Source organism: Erpetoichthys calabaricus, chromosome 14, assembly GCF_900747795.2.
Source record: "Erpetoichthys calabaricus chromosome 14, fErpCal1.3, whole genome shotgun sequence".
In the NCBI taxonomy this organism is placed as follows: Eukaryota; Metazoa; Chordata; class Cladistia; order Polypteriformes; family Polypteridae; genus Erpetoichthys; species Erpetoichthys calabaricus.
Window position 1 is genome coordinate 19,342,761 of NC_041407.2, and position 26,453 is coordinate 19,369,213.

Consider the following 26,453-nt stretch of genomic DNA (forward strand, 5'->3'; position numbering starts at 1 on the left):
GGCCTGACACCCCCATAAGCAACTTTTCATCTCTGTAGACTTCAGCAAATGGAAAGTATGATGCAAGGCTCACACTTAATCAGGGGTATTATAGGACATGGGCAGTGCATTCCTACTACTCACTGCACCAAAAACCAAGTTGTTTATGCCTATTTAATCTGACCCTGGAGTTTGCTTGCCTGTGTCAAATTACTGGGGTTTTAGGCACCACAACTTTATTAGCATAAGCCTTTTGAGGTTTTGTTTCTGCAAGATACAAAAACAGCTTTCTCTTTTCAATGGTGGGACTGCCTAGTGCACTGTAACCCCTAATTAGTTTTCTTTTTTTCTTACAAGCTGAACTAAGTATAGGCTTTTGGCTACAGGATAGATCTGCAAAAGGAATTAGAATTTATGATTACAATTCAGTTAAACAGACATTCCATTTATACAGAACTGTTTGTAGTTTGCTGCCTGGTTAACAAAAATATGGAACAACAAAAACTGTGCAGTCATAATCACTTTTTAAGTATAATAAACCAGAAAGGGGAAAATAATCTCTTGGGATTGGCTCAAAGCCCACTGGATCATCTTCCAACCAGACAGAAGTACACTCTGAAATTGCAAAATACATATCTGGATACAATATGAATGAACTTGATTCTTGTTAATCACTACCTTGTCATGGTGAAAATGTGGAGGATATGAAAAAATAAAAAACAAACATTCAAATAAACTTTTAATCTGTCCAATTTTAATAAATATACACTATTCTCCTCTAGCTCCATGCATATTCATGATAAAGGAGCATCTTTTTTTTTTTCTTTTTTTTTTTTTTTATATAAACTGCCTAACACCAATATAGGATTATTCTGTAACTTTCAAAAAATCTTAAAAGTTGAAAATGCTATACCAATAACCTAACAATTTTTATTATGATTCTGTAAAAGTGCTATAATTAAACAATGTATGGAGAAGAATATAAAAACTAACGTGCTATATTCCGGTTAATAACAAATAAAACATGAAATGTTATTCATGACGCTTTATCCCTTAGATAATAATGATGAACCCTAAAAGGAAAAATAATGTGGATTAATTAAGTAGACATACATATTGAATGCAAAAATTGTAGGATTAAATTATAAAACATTGGGTGTCTGTCTCAATTCTGGAATATCACAGTGTTAGCACATTCTAATTCAAGAACTAAAGACTGACTCCAGTGCAAACCAATTAAAAAACAAGAAAGAGCAAAACCATCCTACTCATCAATTCCTACTACAGGCTATCAATAGATTTTTTGGATTCTGTGAGGCTAAAAACAGTTTTACGCTGTGGTGTGCTGGGCTGGTTAAATCACTTCAAGAGAGGTCCACCAAATCAACAAGCTAATTATAAGGGTAAGCTCAGTTACAGGATGCACGCAGAACCCCCTGGAGGTGGTAGCAAAGGAAAGAACAAAACTGAGTGCCACAACAATGCTGTGCAAACTCTTTGACACACTTTCAAAGCCAATGAATTATTCAGCAAAAGTGTTTCAAGAAATGCTGCAGGGGCTCCTTTATACCAATAGTAATACATCTGCATAATTCCTTACTGTGATAGTGACTGCCAAGACAGAACTTTTCTTTCCTTTGAATTTTCTTGCTTTATAGCCATTCTGGTGTGTGTTCAGATCAAAGTGTCTGTGTGTATATATTTATTTACTTACTTATTTACCTATTTTTTTTTTTTTAAAGTGCTTCTGTAAAAAGCCAAACTTCCCACTAGGAACAAACAAAGTTCTATCTATCAGTCACTCGTACAATAAATAAAAAAAAATCTTTACAAAACAGAATAATAAAAAGACCCCATTAAATATAAAAATGGAACCTCTTTGTTTCTTTGAATAGTCTAAGTAATGTTAATTTAAAAGAACACAAAGACTGTAGTGTCTGTGCTCCAAAAAAGGTGGAGGCTGAGTGAGAGACCGCAGCTGATGTTACCAGGAAGCACAATGCTTACAATGCTTCTAGGCAGTCCCTGTGTGCATGAGTGTAGGAGTTCAAGGAGCTTCTAAGGGTCTTTATAGTCCAGATTTTCATGGCTGGCCACAACTACAGTGGAAACATCCAGATTGGGACAGATCATGGTGTGATTCCATGACAAAACAAAGAAATTGAGAGTGTGCAGTTTCTTAGTTACAATAAAGCATAGAAAGGGAAAAAAACACTCTAAAACATAAATAATATGAAACAAACACCTCCACTATGCATAGCATATACAACATACATCAAAGAGCTAATAAAGTACTTGTCTATGTTGAAAAATGAACAGATAAGGCATACTGGTATAGACCAGTTGGAAAAACTGAAGTAAAGAATAAGGCAAGATTTACTGAGAACAACAACTGAAAAAATATGAACAAGGCACACGTCGTATAGTATCTGCTAAAGGTTTGGGGGTGTGACTTCCTCAGTACAGTCCATCATTTATTTTGTTGTTATTTTGGTGTCACTTTTCATATTTTAAAGTAACTAAATATGTAACAATAACATAATATTGATTCAAGTCTTATTCATGCTCACAAAGACTCCGAATGGGTGACACTTACTGAATTCATGCATCATCACCGACACCAGGTCATTTGGCAACCCCACTTTCATAAAGTCATAAAAAGATGGTAAATACTGTATTTCTGGTCATATAGATTACACTCAAAATCCTTGTGTAAGTTCTTTGCAAAATTCCTGTTATCAGTAGAGTTTGCCTCCTTAATTGCATCATAAAAAGCAATTATGAAAGAATAGAGAACACAGTGGTACAAACTGTATTACAATATATTTCAGCCTTAATTTTCATATTGGCCAATCAGTTTACTACTTACACCTCACACAGAGGGAGAATTTTGTACTACCGAGGTTTTAAAAGATGAATAATGGTAATATCCTAAATGTCAATGCTGATGCAGTGGTCACACAAATATGTGTGAATATGTTCTGCGAACCATCCTGAGTTGGTGCCCATCTTACAGACTCTTTCATCACGACAATGCTCCACCACACAGAATGCATATGACAGTAGGAACATTTTAAGAATGCAACTTTGAACTGTTGCCTCACCCTCCTTATTTGACATATATGGCTGATTTTACTCTTTCCTCTTTACTCAGATGGAGAACAACCAAGCTGCAGGTTTTTCAAACTGCATGGACAGAGATTGTTAAAAAATATAAAAAAGCTCTTTTAAAAGCTCACTCAGACTACTATTCTAAAATAATAGATAGCAATAATAATCCTCGATACTCTTTAGAACAGTGGCTAATTTAACAAATGGGAATTCAGAGCTACAGTGCAAAATACCAACAGACATTAGCAGTACAGACTTTATGAACTTCTTTAATGGGAAAATTAAAAATATAAGATCCTAGATCTCAGCATCAGAGTGCAAACTGCATACTAGCTTTGCAGTCCCTGTGTCACATTGCATTCAACACTTTAGAAATTTTAATCTTGTGACAGAGCAGGAAGTCTTGACTTTAATTTCTAAAATGAAACCTACTACTTGCTCCCTAGATCCGGTGCCAACAAAACTAGGAAAACTCGCAATGGATGTTCTTGCAGCGCCTATTCTTAACATTATTAATTGTTCATTATTGCATGGCATAGTACCTGATGCACTAAAAGTGTCAGTCATCAATCCATTACTTAAAAAGTCAGACCTAGACCCACACACACTTAATAACTATAGACCTCTTTCAAATTTACCCTCTCTCTAAAATACTTGAAAAAGTAGTCATCAAACAGCTTCAGTCACACCTTACAAATCAAAATTTTGTGTTATAAACGACATTCTGATACCCTCTGATAAAGGAAACTCCACTGTAATTATGTTGTTATACTTAAGCATAGCATTTGATACCATTGACCATTCCATTTTACTGCGCAGGCTAGAAAACCATGTTGGGCTTACAGGCACTGTCCTTGCCTGGTTTAGTTATTTATACAAATCGATTAAAGTATGTACAACAATGTGCTGACAGCACTCCATCATTATACACTGAACTGAGACATGGTGTCCTGCAAGGCTCAGTACTGTGACCTTTACCGTTTACATGCTTCCACTGGAATCTATCATTAGAAAACATAACGTTAATTTTCACTCATACGCAGATGACTCCCAGTTATACTTTTCTTTTAGACAAAATGAAGTTTCTCCGATGTTGTTTTTAATTAGTTGTGTTAGTGAATTACACCGATAAAAACACATGTTAAATTATTGGAGGGAATGATGATGATCACAACAATATTCTATCATTTAACTCAATTGGTATCACCATTAATTTTACTGAATCAGCCCACAATCTAAGAGTTATCTTTGCCTCCAGCATGTCATTTAAAGCGCACATTACAAAGTTGTCTAAATCATGTTTCTTCCATCTTAAAATTGTTGGGAAATTAAGGCGTTTTCTAAATAAGCAGGATTCTGAGAAATTCATTCATGTATTTATTTCTAGGAGGATTGACTACTGCAATTTGGTGTTCACTGGATGTTCAAACTGTTCTTTATACAGCTTCCAGTTAATTCAAAATGCTGCTATAAGAATTATTACAAGAACAAGTAAATACAAACACATAACTCCTGTTCTTAAATCCTTACACTGGCTCCTGGTTAAGTTTAGGGCAGATTTCAAAAATCCTTCATTTAACATATAAAGCCTTAAATGGCCGAGGTCCGACTTACTTATCTGAACTTATCAAGACTTACAAACTAGAACATAAATTAAGATCTCAAGATGCTGGTCTGCTTATGATTCCAAGGATTAATAAAATAACAGTGGGAGGTTGAATGTTTAGTTACAGGTCACTTACAGTGCATCCGGAAAGTATTCACAGCGCATCACTTTCTCCATATTTTGTTATGTTACAGCCTTATTCCAAAATGGATTAAATTAATTTTTTTTGAGAAAGAAAATTCTCTGGTCTGATGAGACAAAGGTTGAACTCTTTGGTGTGAATGCCAGGCGTCACGTTTGGAGGAAACCAGGCACCGCTCATCACCAGGCCAATACCATCCCTACAGTGATGCATGGTGGTGGCAGCATCATGCTGTGGGGATGTTTTTCAGCGGCAGGGACTGGGAGACTAGTCAGAATAAAGGGAAAGATGACTGCAGCGATGTACAGAGACATCCTGGATGAAAACCTGCTCCAGAGCGCTCTTGACCTCAGACTGGGGCGACGGTTCATCTTTCAGCAGGACAACGACCCTAAGCACACAGCCAAGATATCAAAGGAGTGGCTTCAGGACAACTCTGTGAATGTCCTTGAGTGGCCCAGCCAGAGCCCAGACTTGAATCCGATTGAACATCTCTGGAGAGATCTTAAAATGTCTGTGCACCGACGCTTCCCATCCAACCTGATGGAGCTTGAGAGGTGCTGCAAAGAGGAATGGGCGAAACTGGCCAAGGATAGGTGTGCCAAGCTTGTGGCATCATATTCAAAAAGACTTGAGGCTGGAATTGCTGCCAAAGGTGCATCGACAAAGTATTGAGCAAAGGCTGTGAATACTTATGTACATGGGATTTCTCAGTTTTTTTATTTTTAATAAATTTGCGAAAACCTCAAGTAAACTTTTTTCACGTTGTCATTATGGGGTGTTGTGTGTAGAATTCTGAGGAAAAAAATTAATTTAATCCATTTTGGAATAAGGCTGTAACATAAAATGTGGAAAAAGTGATGTGCTGTGAATACTTTCCGGATGCACTGTAAACTGTGGAATAGTCTGCCTGCTACTATAAGAGATTTCCCTTTGGACTCCGCTTTCAAATCCGGCTAAAAACTACTTCAGTTTAGCATATCCTAACTAAAGTTGCCAATTAAGTGTACATACTCCATCTCTGTTGATAGTCCTTAGCACTAAAACATAAGCAATACGATAGTTATAATTTGTTACTAACCTTCACCTATTCCATTTCTCTTCTCAGTACTCCCTGCCCTACTGCCAAGTTGTTTTGCCTGCCTACGGTAAAGTCATCTCTGATGGAGTATCGGATTGGCTGGCCCAGCACGGACTCAGCTGTTGAATGGCCAATAGGGGGAGGCAGCTTGATGGCCAAGATCTCCAGGACTCTGAACAAATCCAAATCATATTATATAATAGCTACTGTTGAATTCTGTTCTATACTTGTATTATTTCTATTGTACTATTATAGTGTATTGAGGATTACTTGTGTTCTGTTATGCATATTGTATTGTATTTACCCCCTTTCTTTGACATCCACTGCACGCCCAGCCTACCTGGAAAGGGGTCTCTCTTTGAACTGCCTTTCCCAAGGTTTCTTCCATTTTTTTTTGGGGAATTTTTCCTTGTTTTCTTAGAAAGTCAAGGCTGGGTGGCTGTTAAAAGGCAGTGTCTGTTAAAGCCCATTGCAGCACTCCTTGTGTGATTTTGGGCTATACAAAAATAAACTGTATTGTATTGTACTGTTTCCTGAGATAAAGTAACACCTGCGTGCTCTCAGTTTTGGCACAGATGATGCGGTCATTGATGAGTTAGTAGAGTGGTATGACTTGCAAGTTGTATTTTTTTCAGAGAGCATCTGGAGGTTGTAACATCAGTGAGAGAAGTGCATTCACCTTCAAAAGTGAAAAGTTCTAAAACAGCATTGTGCTGCACCACTTCCTTCCCAGGTTGGCTCACTCTCTATCAGACACCCCTTGTATGTCGTTTCATGTGTTACATAGTTTACACACTGACCACTAGAGATAAACAGGCAAGTTTCTATAAGCAAACAGTTTCGCAAAGCAGACACTAAAATTCACTTTGCAGGGAATTTCACAACTATAAAACATGACACTCATGAGTTTAGGGTTTTAAAGGGTGTTTTGGACAGAAAACAAGGAATACTGCTCCTTAAAGCCTTGTTCACACTCCAGTGTTCACCTGTGTCCTTTTCGACACATTTTTAAATCATGCAATTCATACCTCACTTGTAAAATCAATTCTATTTACCCTTCTCATTTACATTACCGTGGAGGAGTGCAGTGTATCTTTTTAAAAGATGACATGCTGCATATTTTCCACATGACGATGCATTAAAATGTTCCTTTGTGAAAAGTTTAAATTAAATCATTCATTTATTCATTTTCTGTATTTTACATCATTCCTGCCTGAATGTTTCATTTTTTTCCCCTTTTAGAAGGTGCAAAGTGGGCAGAAAGAAGTTTGTTAATAAAGATACTCTAAGATAAAACGTCCAATGTAATGACATTGTAATCAGCATCACTGTTCTCACTGTAGCAGAAGCAGAAGCACCATTATACACCTCGAGGTCTGGGACAGAGCTGTCCTAAAGGGCTGTGTCTCAACCACTACCACATCACAAATGACCATTTAATAAATCAGTGACTAACTCTAACTTTATCAATGTGTATTTTTTAGCATTTCAAGCCAAATGTAAAACATTGCCAATGCTATTTTTTAGGTAGAGAGTGAAGTAGTGGGAGAGAGAGATACAGCAAATAAACACTTTGTTCCCATAGAGAAAAAAAATGTGACTTTTACAAAAACTCTTTTTTTTTTCAAAAAAAAAACCCAAAAAAACACACACTCCCAACCCCACAAAGGCCCATTCAGTTCTTAAGTTCTTTATCACGCAGACCCTCATACCCAACACCAGGAGTATAGGAGCAGAGTTGGTTCCAGCCAAATGTGAACCTAGAAAATGCCCAATAAACTGACAGACAGAGATTAAGTTTTTAAAGTATTCTGACATTCTAAATTGGTCTATAGTATATTTGCTAATAGAGTTCTTTTATTTTGAAATATATTTATTAACATTTTGTCAGGAGGTAGGGAATCACTCTAAACCCTCAATTGTTCTCATTTGCAAAGACATACAACCAATGAGAATGGATTTAAAGATTTCTTATAGTAAATAGGACCAACTTCTCCACCCCCCAAGTGTCACAGAAACACTCTCCCTCTCACACCCAACAACTTTCTCAGTCGGTTCCTTCTACCCCCTACTACCCATGGATTACCTCCCATGAGTAATTCCAATTCCGGGTAAAAATGGAAGCCCTTCTACATTTACAGGGACACCGCCCTAACGCCTAATAGTGGTCCTATGTGTTCTTGTATCCCTGATCTTTTCTGCAATTAAAAGGATTATTTCTCCAATGAAAATGTAGCTCTAATGACTATCTCAAGACAGATCCTCCTATTTCTTCCCATTGATACACATGAGTTACTCTGACCTACTAATGTATTCCCATGACCTTCCTTTCGGTATTGCACTAGTGTCCTTAAAGGATCAATGCTTCACTGAATGTAAAAAAAGTATACCACATTTTAGTAGTCCTTGCTTACCAACACACCATGAAGAGGAGCTATTTATTTTCAAAAGAGGGTTCAACTCTTTCTCATGGCCATGACAAGCTGTGCATTGTAGATACATAGCTATTTCTGGAATTAGCATTAAGTCACAAAATAAGATCTGCCTAAGTAATTATTTTCTCAGGTTTACAGTGTACTGGAAAATGGGACACTAATTAAAACAGTGCTGCTCTGCCTAGACTTAGATTTGTCTACCAACCAACACATTGCATGTTCTAAATCAAAATGAACAGTTCTCATATAAAATCCATATTATTAAGGTACTATCAATAATGATGACAGTTAAACCAGAGATTTATGTCCTTAGAACAGTAAGGAACTTACCTTGAAGCATACACCTGTAAGCCGACTCGGAGATGGCATAGATATGAGGTGGCATCTCATGGCGCTTCTTCCCTCTGTACATCTCAATTATATTCTCAGAATAAATAGGAAGGTTTTTGTAGGGATTGATCACTACACAGAAAAGCCCAGAATATGTCTTAAAAAAAAAAAAAAAAGAAAATAAAGTTTTGCACATTTACATACATTCATAACACACATATACACATACCATAGTTGTGGCACCCTTACATTTTAACTATATCATGTAAAGTATTTCCTGAAAAAAAGTGAACAGTAAAACAGATCTAGGCCTATATATACTAATTTGTTTGATATACAGCCTCACAGAATCAAACAGTAACAATTAAAAAAGGAAAAGCATGGAAACTGCATAAAAACTAAAAAGACGACAAGACAATTATTGAAACCCTTTTAAACAATTCAAATCAATTTCAATGAAAGAACTACACATTCTCGTGGCAATGAAATTAGATTCACCTGCAGAAAATTGGTAGTACTCACATGTCACAAATTAACTAATGCTCTAAACAAAACAAAACAAAAAAAGAAAAAAGGCAACAGAGAAAGAAAGTCACCAATTGTCAATGTTAAAGTCAAGAGTCAGATAAACTATAATCTCCAAAAAAAAATGCAAACCAGTACAAGTTCATCTCCAGAAAGCTTGGCACTCCTGCTTCCATATTTCACTATGTTATTGGTAAGTTTGCTGCTCAAAGTATGGTCAAAAATCTCTTGGGATGAGGGAGACCGAAAAAATATTTTTTTCTTATGGTTGGTGCAAAATGTTGAAAATTCACCACATAAAACATCCAAACAGCTTAACGGCAACCTGGGTGATATTTTCAACATGTGCAATACCTCACATTCTAAATCATAAAAAAAAAAAACCTTTACTGAAGGCCAAGGAGGATCGCCACTGTTGAAAAATAAACTCGCATGGATGACCTCTGCCTAAGTTCAACTAGAGAAACTAAAACCCTTCATGTTATGTGGAATGATGAAACCAAAGTAGAGCTCTTTGGCAGTGCAAACCAGCAATTTGTTTATAACCTACAAAGAGAACAGTACACCCTACTTGTACTTAAATAAGGTGAAGGTTTCACAATGTTGTGGGAATGCTTTGCTGACTTTTGCATTGGAGGTCTTGAACATAAAAAAGGAATCATGAAATCAGAGAATTACCAGGACATTTAAGAGGAGAATGTGCTACTCGGTATCAGAAAACTAGGTATGGGTTGAAAATCATAAGTCCCCTAGTTAGGTGGTGCCTCAAAGCAAATATCCAAAAGCACTCAAGAATGGCTAAAAAGTACAAAATGGACTATGTTTCACTGGTCAGCAATGAGTCCTGGTCACAAACCATCTGAAAACCTGTGGAAAAGTTTAAAATCTGCTATTTGTAAAAGGAATGCAAACATCATTGTGGCAGAGTGACATACTTTTTAGTATTCTGTAGCATCTAGTGCTTCTAAGCTTATCAAGTATTGTGAGTTAAGTGTAGGATTTAGAGAAATAGAAGTAATTTTACAGCAAAGATTAATAGAAAATAATAATTATCTCAGCAGTTCAGTAATAATATTGAAATGTTATAGAACTGGGGTCACCAAGCCCCAGTCCGCGGCCCACTAGCGGGCCGTGGCATCTAATAGCCGGGCCGCAAGAGTACTGCCGGCAACTGAGGCTCGCTCAGTGAAGGGCTACAGCAAAATGGCTGCCCCCTTCACTGAGAACACTTTTCAGAACGCTAGGCGGGCAGGGCTTTGCAGCGGTGCAGAGAAAGGAGACAGACCGAGCTGAGGAGAAACACAAGCACATACTACAGGTAAAATTCCGTTACACCAAAATTTTCATTACAACGAAGTATTTTTACAGTTTCCACATATGACACGATTCTATCGAAATCTCGTTACTAAAAAGTACATTCAGCAAATAATTTCATTACAACGAAGTGACCTTGAAATGCTTGAATGAATCATCCACAGAGCAGTTAGTTCTGTGGTCGCAGCTCAGTTGTGCACATTTACACGATGATCCCCACACAGAAACATTGTAAAAAAAATGTCTTTCTTCGAATTTTCTTCGTACTGTTTTTTTTTTGCTGTTTTTGTTTTCGGTGGTTTTCAGCGATACCTTTTGCTTATTGCTTGTCAACATTTGAAAAACATCTATTGGAATTTAGCTCATTGTCACCCTCCTATAAAAATGGCAGAAACGAAAAAAACGATAACAGTTCATATTAAAAAAAAAAAAAAAACACTTTACATTTTCGCAGCTCTCGATTGCGGCAAAAAGAAAAAAAGATGTTGCCAGTGAATTCGGAATTTCGCCTTCAACACGGTCAACTTTCTTGAAAGACCAAGCAAAAAAAGAAGAAAAATCTCAGGTTGCAAATGTATGCGAACTGCTGCATTTGAAGATGCCGAAAAAGCAATTTTTATATGGTTCAGTGATGCTCATTCAAGAAACATTCCTATTAATGCGGCACTCATTCAAGAAAATGTGAGGTTTCTAAATTCTCTTGGGACCTCCCCAACTGGACAACACGCCGAAGAGCGTGCCGAAATGTGATCACCGCATCTGTGGAAGACTGTTTATCCATTGCTGGGGCAACAGCAGGCTCACAGGTCTGCTGCAGCTCTTCACCGAAGCAAATAGAAAAGATCTTGATGGGTGATACAAGGAACATTGTAAATGCAGGGAACAGGATTACTTGGCCATTAACATCGTCACAACCCTGTCTGACTGCTGTGTCTGTTTATAGGAAACAGGCAGATCACGCTACAATAAATAACTGTGCTGTTCCTGTTTCAAGTTGAATAAAGCTGGTTTTGCTAAAGTACTGAGACTCAGCCTTGTGTTTTGGGGTGTAAGACAGGGACTTATAGCGTGACTACAATCTTTTAGGTTTCACTTCTGTGGCATTTCACTGCAGCGCTGCGAGACTGCTGTTGCCCTGCCCGGCAATGGGCAAACAATCTTACACAGATGCGGCAATTACAGTTCGGCATGGACATCAGCTTGACGTTCCTGGTGGGTGGGGGGGGAATCCCAAAAGAGTTCAGAAACACAATATAAAGAAGAAGAAAAGGATGATTCGGTTTCTGATTGATAACTGTGCTGCCCACAACATGCTTCCACATTTAGATAATGTGCACGTTGAATTCTTCCCACCCAATTGCACAGCAGTCCTTCAGCCATTGGGTTTGGGCATCATTCGCACCCTGAAAGTGCATTATCGCAAGGAAATGCTGAGAATAATTCTCATCAGCATAACTTGTAGACAGGAGAAGATAGAGTTTGAGCATTATTTTCCAACCACAAAAGACCCCCATATGTGAAGGAATGGATCCATGACTCATTTGTGATTAAGCCAGGTGAATCAACTTTGTCTGTGCTTGAAGAAGATCAAATGCTTGTGGTTGCAAATGATGGTGTCCTTAAAAGTATGTTTGAGACAACGTTTTGGATTAAAGTCAAGGCAGAATATTCTGAGGTTGCCACAAAAGCACTGAAAAGTCTGCTTCCATTTCCAACATCCTATCTTTGTGAAGCAGCATTTACTGCAGTGACAGCAACCAAAACGAGATTACGGAGTAGACTAAACATAAGCAACACACTTCGCATGTCACCGTCTTCCATCGTCTCCAGATTGGATCGTCTGGATGCCTGAAAACAAGCTCAGGGCTCCCACTGATTCTGCATTATGGTAAGTTGTATAATTTCTATTACGATATTACAACTTAATAATAATAGAAATGCAATGTATATTGTGTATAAAACTGCCCTACAATCCCACCCCGAATCCTCCCCCCAACTGGTCCCTGGAAAAATTTGTTTCTATAAAAGCAGTCCTTGGTGTCAAAAAGGTTAGGGAGCACTGTTATAGAACATGTAGAATGCACCACAGTCATATCATTCAACTCAATGGATAAAAAACAAATGAGGGTCAAGCACTGGTTTCCTAGATTTGACAGGCAATTTACAACCCAATTACAGTAAAAATCCCACTCATTCTGATAAAAAAAAAAAAAAAAACTAGTTTATTCATTTGAAGCCAGCCAATTGCTACCCATGTACCCTTCACCAACCCTAAAGCTGCAAACATCTAAGAACGTCACTCCCCTGCCTGGTGAAATGGACACTCAATTTGCTTGAGTAGGTTTGGCTAGGTAGTTAAATTTCTAGAGTAATTTTTTCAAATGGATGCAAGTCAGCCAGAGACTACATCCCACAGAGCAAAAGCCTTTATGTTAGTTTTTCTTTGCATTTCCAGATTCAAAGGCTTTACTTTCTTTTAACAACTTGGAGAGGGAGGAATTTCCAGAAGACTTTGGAAGAATTTCTGCAATATTCAGCCAAAATACAGTTTGTGAGATCAGGTACGGATGTTGAACAAGACGACCGGGTTCCCTATCGAAGATCCAATTCATTCTAAAGGTGTTAAATAGGGTTGTAGACAGGGCTTGAACAGAGTTCCTCTTCGCTGCAGGAGACTTCCTCCATGTCTTTATGAATCTGTCTTTCTGCAGAATTTCACAGTCATGGTGGAACCAAAAGCTTTATTTTAGGCACCTAAATATACAGTATTTAGAACTATAACACACCAGCACTTGATTAAATTATACTAAACTGTTACACATAAATCCAAATTATGACAAAAAACTCAGTAAAACAGGAATAACCTAACCTCAGCAATTAACATAAACCATACAGTCTATTTACCTTATTAACTGAGATAAAGGGTAGTTGATGGAAACGAAGAAAACAAAAAACCTTGGTTAGCTGGATTCACAGAAAAAGCTTAGGCCACAGTTACTAAAAATGTGAATATTTTGGGACAATAATTTCAGTACTAATACATAAGCTTAACAATCTGGATAGTAGCTAAGCCGCAATGGATTTGTAAAGGTGTACACAATGTAGAACTATATTCTCCCTCTATTATATCCAAAACATTTAGAATTCCTAACAGAGCTGAATCAACTAAACAAATGTTATCCCTTGTCTAAGCATACACGCAGAAATGAGAAAAGTGAAAACGTATCAAGAAGCAATATAAAAGAAAATTTGGAAATGATTCCGTTTGAAATACAATTTAAACTGCAAAAACAAAGTAAATGTAAAACACAATGTCTTGCAAACGAAACAAGCTCATTTTTTTTATGAAATGTAGAAATGTTCTGATAAATCTCAGTTCTATCAATTTATTCAGCCAGAAAAAGTATCAATTTCCTTTGTGAGAGCAGGAAAGGGAAACAGACAGGCAGCGACAACAACTTTTTTTTAATCTTATCAAAGAATAGAAATTCTACAGATGTAAGAAATTAATCAAGATTTTTTTTTTTTTTACTTCATGAGAAACTTATGACCAGATTCTAGTGCAATTTTTCCCAGATGTTTATATTTCAATGTGTGGATATCTGAAAATCATGAAAAGTGATGTTCTCTTTCCACACAAATACATCTACCTGAAAAATTAAAAATATACATTTTAAGTCTTCTTTTCCCGTTTACTTTGTAAACAACAGACGTGGTCTTAAAACATTGTGAATTTACCCTTGGGATTAATAAAGTATCTATCTATCTGTCTAAAGGCAAAAATGAATTATGAGGAATAAATGCAGAGAGGAGAAAAAAAAAAACAGAACAAAAGAAAGAAAAACACTTACATAAATCAAGCCTGAGTAGTAGCGATCCTTCAGATTGTGCAGCACTGAAGCCTCATTGAGGCAGGTTAGTTCAGCCATATCCTCCACCTTGGAGAATTTTGGTGGGTTCATTTTCTGGACATCATCTTTATTAACCATTGCCTTTTTACCATTCTCTGCAAGCTCCACCAAGACTTCATCTCCACGCTCCTCACGGATACTGGCAGCCTCAAAGCCATGCCTCTCAGAAGGAATCCAAACCAGTTTCTTAGCTGTCCAGTCAGCCTGGGTTGCTGGATTGTATACAACAGCTCGATCAACAAATAAATACCGCTCTGGGTCTTCCTGTCCACTTCTCTGTGCCATTTTAGTCTAAAAGTAGAGAAGAAAAACAAAAAAGCTTAGCTCAACTATAAGGGAAAGTACCTGAGTTATGAAAAGAAAAAAACAAACAAGTATGAATCTCCCTGTTGTCAAAATTAAACTGAAAACAAGAGGCAACAACTTCCATTGCCAAAAAAATAGATATCCACATATTATTAGCCAGGTAATGACTGATCATGAATTGTGCCTTCCTGTTGTATTCTGTTCAACATTTTTTGCACATGAACATGAGATTTACACATATATTTAAATGTGTATATTCACTACAGCAAATCATATTACACTTCTAAAATTCAAGGAAGTTTATTAATTCATTTGAATGAGAATGGTCAAAAATATTTAATTTAAGAAGCCTGTAAAATTAACACTCACACATTTTATTATACAATACCAACCGGGCAAAAATTAACAACTCCTGTCAGAAAACTGCACCAGTGCAAGAATGACTAAAATGTTACATCCCTTAGTTTGTTATGCTTATATGCTACATGAGTCCCTGACTCACAATAAGCTACCTGGAAAAATGTGTTTAAACAGAGACTAATACTACACAAAACTACAGTTCAGAAGGATTCAAATCAAGCAATGAATTGCAGACCATACCAACCAATTGTTTACATAGTCTAAATCATTGTGAACACCATTTACATACATTTTACCTGAAAGTTATATTCAAGACTTACAATATCATATGAACAATTCATTAAATTCTATTTTTATATTTAGCAAACACTATCCCCAAAAGACTAATTTTATAATTTGCAAATAAAGTGATCACAAAATCTATTTCTCTCAGTAATCACTCTAAATTAGTGATGCTCCAATTAATTGGCCACCAACCTAAATCAGTCAATTTTCAATACAAAAGCCTACAAATCTTTTTTTTTTTTTTAAATACACCTGCTTTTCTAAGCTGTACGGTAATTTAGTTGCAATGCTCCTTTACATGGGATATTACACTGCATCAAGGCAGACTTTACCAGAGAAAAGATTACAATGTTAGCCTTTACATTAAAGAAAGTGGAATAATAAACTGAGAAAAACAAATTGGAGAAGTTATTCTGTGCAATTAGACAAACTGCAAAAAAACCTACTTTAAAGAAGTCGGACCTTTTTATTTTGCCCTTTAAGTAAAACAGACAGTGCTTGACTTAATTTGGACAGTGAGCGAATTTGTGATAAGTACAGTGGCTCACATTTTCAATTAAAGAAAGAAATGATAAAGAAGAATTTGAAATTGCTTTTTAGTAAACAATAAGCTTGTTAGCTTAACAGCAAAATCTGGCTATTTTTCCTGTAAACTTGATACTCATGTTTATCAAGAAGATACAAGGCTAATATGCTCATAAGCATTTGGTAAATTTGCAGATTTTAAGGTTTGTACTGTGTATATTATTTATTTGATATGTGTCACAAAGTACACGCTTTACAAACAAAAATTATAACAAACAAGTACTGGATAATTAAAATGGTATCCATATTTATAATTACACCTCAAGAACTAGGAATGTCTATTTTTTTAGTGTATCAGCCAAATAAAAAAAAATCATGTGTAAAAATACAGTAAATGTATATTTTAACAGCAAAAAAAGTGCAATTAGCGACTACAAATGAATAAAACCTGGAAGTGCATGTATATTTACATTTAAGAAGTGCTTATATAGCCAATATCAATTAATTGAATCAATGTGTGAGAATATACAGTGTGTTAGACAAATGGTAAAAACTACTTTTTGTTCTTTAAATTAAGCGTTACAATAAAAATTAAATAATATGACAGAATGTAATTAAGAGAACATGCAGGTGATGGGTGTAATAGAACAAGATGCAGAGGACAGAAGGATATGGAAGAAGATGATCCGCTGTGGCGACCCCTAATGGAAGTAGCCGAAAGAAGAAGCAGCCGAAAGAAGAAGAAGTAATAAAGAGAATAATTTTATTTTCTTTTATGCCATATGTATTATGGATAAATTTTTTGTACATATAAAGTTGAACAGTATGTATTTTAAGGGAATTTTATTTAAATATTTTTATAGTCTCTAGACAAAAAAACCTGAAGAATTTCATTTTGTTCATAAAAAAAACTAACATGTAACACCTGGAGTGCATATAGTTTACTTATAAAACTAACAAAGTTAACAGTTTAATATAACACATAAGGCTTCTAGATGTCTAGTGTAAAAAGCTTTTTAAAAGGGATAAATTAAAAAAAAAAATCTAAATCTTATTGGAATTGGCCAGTTCAGTAACATGAAACTGGTGAACAGTATCAGTCCTAAAAACATCCGATTGGAGCATCCCTACTCTCCACAACAATGCCAAAGATCTTGGGATGATGAGAGTGGGAGGTTTCATTTGAAAGCAGCTTTTACAAATCTGCCTGGGTTTCCAACTCCTTCTATTGCAAAGTTTTGTAGTTTTCATCACTGAGTCAGTCAAACTGAAAATGAAGCAATACCGAATCAAACTGCCAAAGAGAGACAGTCTGTGGCTACAATCACCCAGCTGGTGATGTTGATCATGATCTTCTGTATATTAGGCTTTAAAAATGTTTGAACTCCCTCCTCTAGTCACACGCATCTCTATGACTATTGTTGAGCAAAGTGTAGACTTCTTACTATAGACACAAGTCAGCAATTCAGACATAGTATTAATAATATTTGCCTCAGGGTAGCATTGCTAAAATTGGTGTTGTGCCCAAATGATAAGGATAATCATATAGAGGCTGTGCTGACAAAAATCTCTCAAATGTTTTCAGGTGGCAACATTAAGTAACCCAGATTTTGGCATCATATTATAAAAACAGTGACACAAAAATGCCTCATACACCATTAGCTTGGTTTCCTACTTGAGGTTAGGGTTCTTAAAATCCTGATAACAGAGTTTCTTGAAGGATGTGATGGCACACTTGATGTAGTGTCAAGCTTCCTCTTAATTGCCTCTCAAGACGGTTGGCTGAAAGGTATGGAAAGTGATCAACAACTTCCAGAGTTTCTCCAGACATGATAATAGCCTGAGGCTTAGTTATCTGACCAAGGATATTATATAGAAAGATCTTAGTTCTGCTTTATGTTAAGGCAATGTTTTTCATGTTTTCAGCGTTTCTAGTGTTACATCCAACTTTTTCCTTCCTTCATGACCTGGCAAATTAAGCAGAATTGTAGAGCAGGGAAAACGAGGTCCCCATTGGTGAACTGAGAACAATCATCAGAGCAAATGTTTCCCATTGGAAACCCACCAATATAAACACCAGCAGCTCGGTGGTTTAGTAACACTGTGTTAAACATACAGAATTAGATTCATGGATGCTATACCAAGGGGGTTCACAGTAGGGCTGGGCAGTTACACAATAATGACAGATTATTGAATATTTTAAAAACTCCTCTATATCAAAAATAACGTGGTTTATTTAATTATTTATTTTTAAGTCTAGAGGGCTACAGTACATGAGACAGATTCTTTTAATCCAATTCCATTTTAGTTTGTAAAGCTTTTTACCATCCATTTAAACACTTCAGTCTTGTTTGAAGCACTCCATTAAGTATTAAGGTGGGTTGTGCAAGACTCAAAGGATTTAGCATGGATACATGCACCTAAAATGTCCATAAAGTGCTGCATAAACTCAGTAATATGCTTTGTCAGAAACTAATGTCATATGGTAAAGTATGATAACAAATAAAAGCATAGATGTACTTTATTATATGTTTAATCCCCCTTTCATTCTTGTGTTCATTGTAAATATCTGCTTAGTTAGTTCTTTTGCAGTAACTTAATTAAAATCTACTACATGCTAAAACGTATCACAGCAAATTAGCAGCATCTAATTTCTTCACTTTGACAGATATTGAAATTATTGCCATATGACTGATTTTACTTTTTATTTTAATGGACTTAAAATTGTGATTTTGAGAGCTTTTTCAAGATTTGAGTATTTTTTAGCTGCCTTTGGTAACACATACTTGTCCCTGATCCAAAAAAAACTTCTGGCACATCCTGCTGTCTTCACTCTTATTGGCTGAAGTGATGGCACAGTCTGAACTTTTTTCTTCCTATTTGATACATTAATCTTAAAGACCCAAATTAATTTAATGCAGAATTTTATGACTCAATCCCCTATACCCCGGACTGCTAAAAATCAAGTCAAGTTTCGTGGGAAGACAGATTTTAAGTTTAGTTCACTTGTGCATTCATATTCTGGCTTTTTGGCACAATGAGCCAGTCAGAAAATGAGATTAGCGAAAAAAAAAAAAAAAGGAGTACAACATTCATATTTTAATAATTCTGTTTTATAGATATGTTTCACCACACTGAACTTACATTTATTTATACAAAATGTTAGCTTAAATATGAATAATATGTAAGCATATGAACATCACATTATTTTTGTATTCAATTTTGTATGTTCATATGTGTATTAATATTCATTTACTTGCCTAACCAGTTATGCCCCAAGGAGTTTTTAACATAATTGAGCCTAAATTGCATACCCAAAAATAAATGGCTCTTACTGTGCTTATGTAATAAAGGAGCTGCAAATGGCTGAAGAGTAGAGAGTACAGCAGTAAAAATTTTAAAAGTATGTAGATGAACAAAAACCATAGTTTACACCAATATCAACTAAATAAATAAAAAAAAAAATGTAAGATCGGTGCTTTACAGATTTCTCTACAAGAACTGGATTTTACAGTACATAGCCAAGACAATTTATGATGCACCAACATGGAATCAATTTTCTTTTGTGGCCAATTCTGTCAACTATCATTGAACCGCAACCTCTCGACTTGGAGACAATAGTTATTACCTCTGCACCAGCCAAGCAGACATATATGTGTATGTGTGTGTCGTACTCTATCCCAATTTATTTTACTTTGGTTAAGTTCTAGAAGAAAAGCACACTTGTTTTGTTATCTCTGTGTCTTTTGTGAAAGTGTTTATTTGATATTTGGACTTCAGTATTCACACATTATATACTTCACGTCGAATGTGAAAAACGTTTGTTCTAGTTATGTGTTCAGCATTTACTGCCTCTCATTTCCTGTCATCCAACATTTACAAAGGTCGATATAGACACGGAACACACATGAAATGTAGGTGTTCAAAATAACAATATATTGTTTACCCTATACAATTCAAGGCACCTCACACCCAGATAAACAGACTTGAACTGGGAGAATTTTGTGTACGACTAAAGTAGAGATGGAGGGGGGGAATAGGATAGCAGATAACAGTGCTGACCGATACATTTGCAAAACAGAAGACGCTAATGAGGAGGTTCGAGGGAATTTAAGGTGGCCCGGGATTACGAGTTTTTTCATAGGCTTCAGGGATTCTAGTGTTAAAACAAGTATTGCATTTATATATACACAAAATATAATCACTCTAAAGCAGCAAGTAAAGAATATGCAACTATGAACTCAAAATTACGTACTTATTCAAACCTTTACATTCAAATTTAATTTTCATGCCAGCCCTTAAAACAATTACTGTTTGCCACTAGACATGGTGAAACCTTACATTAAGTACAATAAATTTGTAGTTTTTGTGCTGCAATTCATCCACCTTCTCTTGCCTTCTATTGCAGTTGTTCCACAAAGGTTTAGTGTATTTTTTTTTGTTTTTTTTTTGTCACAATTACTTTTTTCTTGCATTTCACTTCTGAAATAAACCAAGTACATACATGCATTTTCATACCAGCTTCTACCAGTGCTGGATTACGGAGATGAGGACAATGCCTTTGCTGGCAGAGCTGGGCTCAGGGCAAGAAACAGCCCTGGGAAGGGCTTCCTAGAACTAGACACATGCACCACAGATACACATAAACCAGTGTTTCTTAGCAACTTTTGGGTCACAGATGGCCAATGCTGAGTCGCGAGCACATCAGACTTGTTCATGCCCAAGACCAATTCTAATCACGCTTGTTTCACCAAGCACACACTTCAACCTCTGCCACCCCAAAGTCTGCCAAGAAGAATGAAGCAAGTGCAATTAGAAACAAGACAAAAAAAATATGTCACAGTGATGTCCATCTTTTGATATGAATTATATCACAGCTTATCACCTTATACAAGGATTACTCATTAATCTACAGCCAGTTTTAAAACCATATAAAAATGTTTTGGAATTCAGTATGCAAAACAATCAGGATACAAATGGAGAACTAAAGAATCTGCCCTTGAAAATTATCAAAAAGAGCAAAAACAAAAAACCAAAAGAATCTGAAGATTACTTTCAGTAATCTCCAGTGCTCTCTTTTTGTAGTCGATATCCATGATACAAAATCAATCAAAACTGGTATTCTTAAGTGACCAGGTATAAGAAATCTTTGATCTGAAGAAGAAAAAAAAAAATATGTATAATACTACAGGTTTCTGGAAAAAAAAAATCTTCTCTAAACTAATGACTATTGAAATTTGTCGTGTTGGCAACAACAAAAACTACCACTTAAGCGAAAGCTCCAACATGTCTTACCACTAATATAACTTACCCCAGCATGAAGGATGGTGATATGATCAAGGTTTGGGGTATCATCAGGTCTTTGCACTGGTGATTTAATCATTTCTTCCAATGCTCAGACACAAAAAAAAAAACTTTTAAAAAATGATTCAAACAAATAGTCCATAATTTTATTCCTAACTAGACAAAGAGCCCGTTTGACAACGTAAGATGAAACAGGCACGAGTTTGTGTCAGCTGTCAGCAGTGTATGAAGAACAAATGATAAGTAAAGAACAAGTTGTTTTGTAATGACTGTAGTCCACTTTACTCATTGCTGTACAGGTGTGTACTGTTAGTTGATGAATTTTCCAGGCCTATAGTATAATATTGAATGATGAATGTTCCAGTACAATATGGAATAGTAATAAGTATAAGCACCACAAACCTGACATAGGTATATTGAATGAATGCGTAATTGAATCAGAATGCATAATTAGGCCTCGAGCTGTAGTCAAAATCGTCTTTCAGGCCTCTAGGGCTTTAATTGAAGTCGCCTTTCTCTTTGAATTTTTGCGGCCGTAAATCCGCCGCCTACCGCGATGTTGGGGTTGGATGTTGGTCTCTTAAGGTTTTTTCGGGCAGCTGCGCAAAAGGCGACTGCGCATTCGGCTTCGGACGGACGTGAGTGAGTGAGTGAGGAGGCAGGCGAATTATGTATTAAGATAACTTTCAACTATGTTTTATTTTTTCAAAAAAAAAAAAAAAAAATGGTTACAGTCATATAGATAGCTAAACTTCAGCATACATTACAACCTAAAATGTCAAGATACCAAATCTCACAAATGCACCAAGTGAAATTTGCCAGCTATTTGATTTACTTCCTTTATATGAAACTTTTTCTAAGAAGTGGACATTTCATATTTCATTCTTTTAAAAAAAGGAAACTGCAATAAACAAAAAAGGTTCTCAGGAACTGCTTTTGTTTAAAGAAAAAACACCAAATTATATCAATCGACCCATTCATACTTATATACCGACCAAGCAGACTGACAAAAATAATAAAAAAAATATTGTACAAGATTTTGACTATCTAAAACTGAAACACCTCAAAGTTTAGCCCCATTGCAATACACATCCATGTCCTTAAAACTATAGAAGACCAGATCTTTTGCTACAAGCAAAGACCAACAGTTTCCTACACCTCCCCCAATGGTACAAAAAAAAAAAAAAAGAATAGAAAAAAGGAGGCATTCTGTGCTGCAAGAAAAAAAATGAAAAGATTCTTTCACGGGAGGCTTGCAGGTTTTTTTTTTTTTTTTTTGGGGAATTTATGTACGTCATCTTCAAGTATGTTATTGACATCATCTTAATTCAAACACAACCCTCAAAGAATAAATGACGGCAGAAACTATTGAGTTACAGTTTTAAATGAACTCTGAACCTTTTCTAAATGTGTACTTGTTCTTTGGTCTACACACAGTCACAAAGGTAGAATGTCAGTATTCAATCTTCAGGTCAGCCTAAAAGTGAACAGGTCCAGTTTTAGTTTGATTCCAAACATAGACGTATTAAAAAGTAGTAAATTATAAAACAAAGTGTGGAGCACATTTGTCAATAATGATAGATCATTAAACTGATAGCAATGCCCTCAGAGCATTAAATCTAATCTAATTTATTAAGGCTGCTGGACATTGAAAAACTGGTAACTTATTTTTCTGAATTTCAATATTATGCACCAAAGATTTTGTTTCCATTCTTATGAAAAAATACTGTTGGTGCCATCATAGTATTTTGTAGTAAATATGCACGGAACACTACACCTTGCCTACTAGGTATTAAGCGCTTCTAGTTTTGTACTTTAGGAGATATTTTGCCATTATAGTCAAATGTTTTCAAAATGCACAATCTTACTCTAGCAGGAAAAGAAAGCCAGATCACTGTAATAATCAGAGTGATATTTAAGTCTGTTCTGGCTGTAACAGACTTAGAGACACTCCTGTACATTGGCATAGTGCCCAAGACACCTGCAAATGACTGACATCCAAAATTGATTTCCGTCTTTCTCTCTTTGCTGCGGAGTCAACATAATTGACCAGTATATTTAAAAAAAAAAAAAAAAAAAATCAATAAGTGAATCCATGATTTGCAAAAATCAAAAACATTCTATCTTACAGACAAAATCAATAAAATTCTAACTTGAGATTGGTTGTTTAGGCTAAATTACTATTTCTGTGGCCATTACTATATTTTTGCACCATTTTAAACCTTTTTTTTCTATATGCCTTTTTATTTTAGTAACTCACCAAGGTTAACAACCTCTTATTTCTAACAGATTTTGGGGAACTCAATAGCAGTGTCTGCTTCTTTTATTTTAAAATTTACCAGATGCAAGTTTATTTTTCTTGGCTCAGCTCATGCTATAAACATTCGTTGACACCAAAGGTTGGCAGCTTCAATTGGCAACATAGCAAAATTCAACACAATAAAGAAAACAAAATGCAGAATTCTTGAACTTCCTCAAGTGAACTCGGGAAAGGAGATCCATAGTTCTGGTAATCATATAGTATGCAGTAGTAAGAAGCTTTACAAATTAAACATTTAGAGTAAAGTGGTGCATTGAGACCTGGACAGAATGTCACAGTTAGTTAAGTGCCAGCATCAATTCATGAGGTAAAATAATCATCAGTCTTCAAAAGACCATCACTGAAGAGGACTGTTTGAATAGCACTAACAATAATATTACGATTATTTTACAATGAGGTAACTTACACTGTCAGAATACCATACAACAGAAACAGAAAATTTTATAGCTGAAGAATAGACAGGTTAAGTGACTTGTTCTGGGTCACAAAATAAAGTGCAGGTAAGAACTAAACCAGGAAACTAGGGGTTTAAAGTCTGAGGCATTCAGACACTACTCCACATTATCCATTACCTCAGGCAAATATTTAGCAAATAGTTAACCAATAAGGTTGATCACTAAAATTTTCCAAATTGTTTTTACGCAGCGAATTTGCAGGGTTCACTGGTGACCTCGTTTGCCAAATTTTTCAGCCGGCTTAGGCAATTTTTTTTTTTTTTAACACTCCCGTGCCACATGATGCTAACGTGACATCACAGAGCTGTAAGAAGTCAATGTTGGATAGGGATGTCACTACCCGATGTGCGCTACCTGCCTAATTTGCATCACAAATGCACAGTACATTAATACATGCATACGGTATGTGCACTCTACCTCACACTTTATGGCGCTGCACGATACACTTTGCACATACGGGAAGTTTATGGCTTATACAAACATGCATGCTGTCACTACTTCATCGGTACTCCAGCGAGATTTGCACGCCAGATGCATTAAAAAAAAAAAAAAATACATAACACTTTACAGTATGGCCTGATCTTAACTGTGCATGCAAATACACATCACAGTATTTTCATTTGAGAGGTTCATTAGCAAACCATAATGAGATTATGAAAATTGTTGTCCTGCATAGATTCATTTTACATTTCATCTTCACTTCTTAATTAAGCCTATTAAGCTCCTTGTTATGTAGCACTGATCAGGTAGTGACAGTGACAGCTACCCCAAGTCAAAATTATGTTAAAATTTGAATGGCGGAAACAATTTATTCACAAAACATACTTCATATGCGGAAGATGATTTATGGGGATGTCTCAACCTGTTCATCATCATGTTGAACACCATATGTGGCACATAAATTGTCCAAAAAATTGTATATAATAAGTATATTCATAGCAGTACCATTAGTGTTAACATAATTTTGACTCACCCTGTATAATGCTGATCCCTTACATTACAGTCTCTGTGGGTGTTAGTCACAGTGAAAGGAGATCGGAAGCAGCAAAGAAAGAAGCAGGATTTTAAGTATTCTGGACTAGAGTTTAATTTTATCTCAAGGAGATACAGTGGAACAGTAGTTAGCACTGTTGCCTCATAGCCCAAGTCACATTTCTGGCCACAATAATTGGACCAGCATAGTTGTCAGACACTTCTCTAACCCTTGGGAACATTTAAAAGTCCATTGCACCATTACAATCCACTCAAAACCAGCTCATTTCCCCTTTCCCCATTGGAATTCAGTGCATTTCGCCAGACTCACAAAAATTCCCAAAACTTTGTGCATTTTCACCAAACTCAAGGCAAAGCAAATTAAGTGGAGTTCGTTCATCCCTGTGAACCTATCAACCAACTATGCAAAATTAGGCAAAGTCAAGAGCGCGGAATGATGATTGACCAAGCATGTCAGACACAGGAACTGAACTAGCAGAGACCCGGTGTTTCTCAATAAAACACCCAACACAGAACGACACATAATACCTGTGGTAGCAAAATGTATGTGTTTGTTATTAAATACTTGGAATAATCCAACGGCATGTTTCACAGCTACAGTATATTTGTAAGGCAGTATTACTTTATTTTGTTTTAATGAGACAACTGGAGCATTAAATGTTATGTCAGATTGCTCAGATAAAGAACAACTTAGCCTACCCAAGCGTTACTCAGATAAGTTCCTGGAGGTTCACAGTGGCTGCAGGTTTTCATTCCAACCAGTTTGAAGCCAGGCCTAACAGGTAATGAAACTTGGTATTGTAGATATTTTATTTTCTGATCAATTTACCCATGTTTTATGGTACTTCCCTTCTCTCACTCTTTTATTTCAAAACATTTTATTAACAAAGATAATACGTTTAAATGGAAGCACATTAGCTGCAGAGTTAGTGGTTCATTTGTCATGTGCACCTCATTATTAACTGAGGCTATATAAGAAAACAAGCAACAATTACAACCTACTATAAATGAAGCTGTTTAAAACTAAAATAGTCAATTAAGGTTTCTGAATCACAATAAACAAGTTCACTAAAATAACACCAAAAATATTACTTTATTAGAACTTTAACCAGTGTTTTAGTTTGATCACATTTAAGCGAAAACCTGCAGTCACTGCAGACCTCCAGGACTGTAATGGACTCCTGGTCTACTGTTAATTTATTCATATGCATACATACACCAGAGATCACAATGGCGAGGTATGTAAATAATTTGCCTTGCATTTCCATCTGCGTAACCTACTTTCAAGTGTATTAGGCTCTCCATAAAAAAGGAAATAACTGGACAATGTCAAATGATGGTGAACTCAGAATGTTTCCACTAGCACTACAACTAGTACAGCAAAAACACTTACAGTAACTGACATATTTGTCAATTATGCAAACATAAGAGCACTGGAGTTTGTGAAGCCAGGTGCTCAGCTAAATTTAAG

At 36.0% G+C, this 26,453-nt stretch overlaps 1 protein-coding gene across 4 annotated transcripts in view; it reads right to left on the reverse strand.

The window, feature by feature from the left end:
- LOC114664469 (myosin-10) overlaps positions 1 to 26,453 on the reverse strand; it is a 149,704-nt gene that overhangs the window by 105,941 nt on the left and 17,310 nt on the right. For all 4 annotated transcript variants that reach the window (XM_028818577.2, XM_028818576.2, XM_051936285.1 and 1 more), the window contains exons 2-3: positions 14,375 to 14,725; positions 8,685 to 8,841 (exon numbers count right to left, since the gene is read on the reverse strand). In XM_028818577.2, coding sequence (XP_028674410.1) covers positions 8,685 to 8,841; positions 14,375 to 14,719 — 502 coding nt within the window. In that variant the 5' untranslated portion in view covers positions 14,720 to 14,725. The remainder of the gene's footprint in view (positions 1 to 8,684; positions 8,842 to 14,374; positions 14,726 to 26,453) is intronic.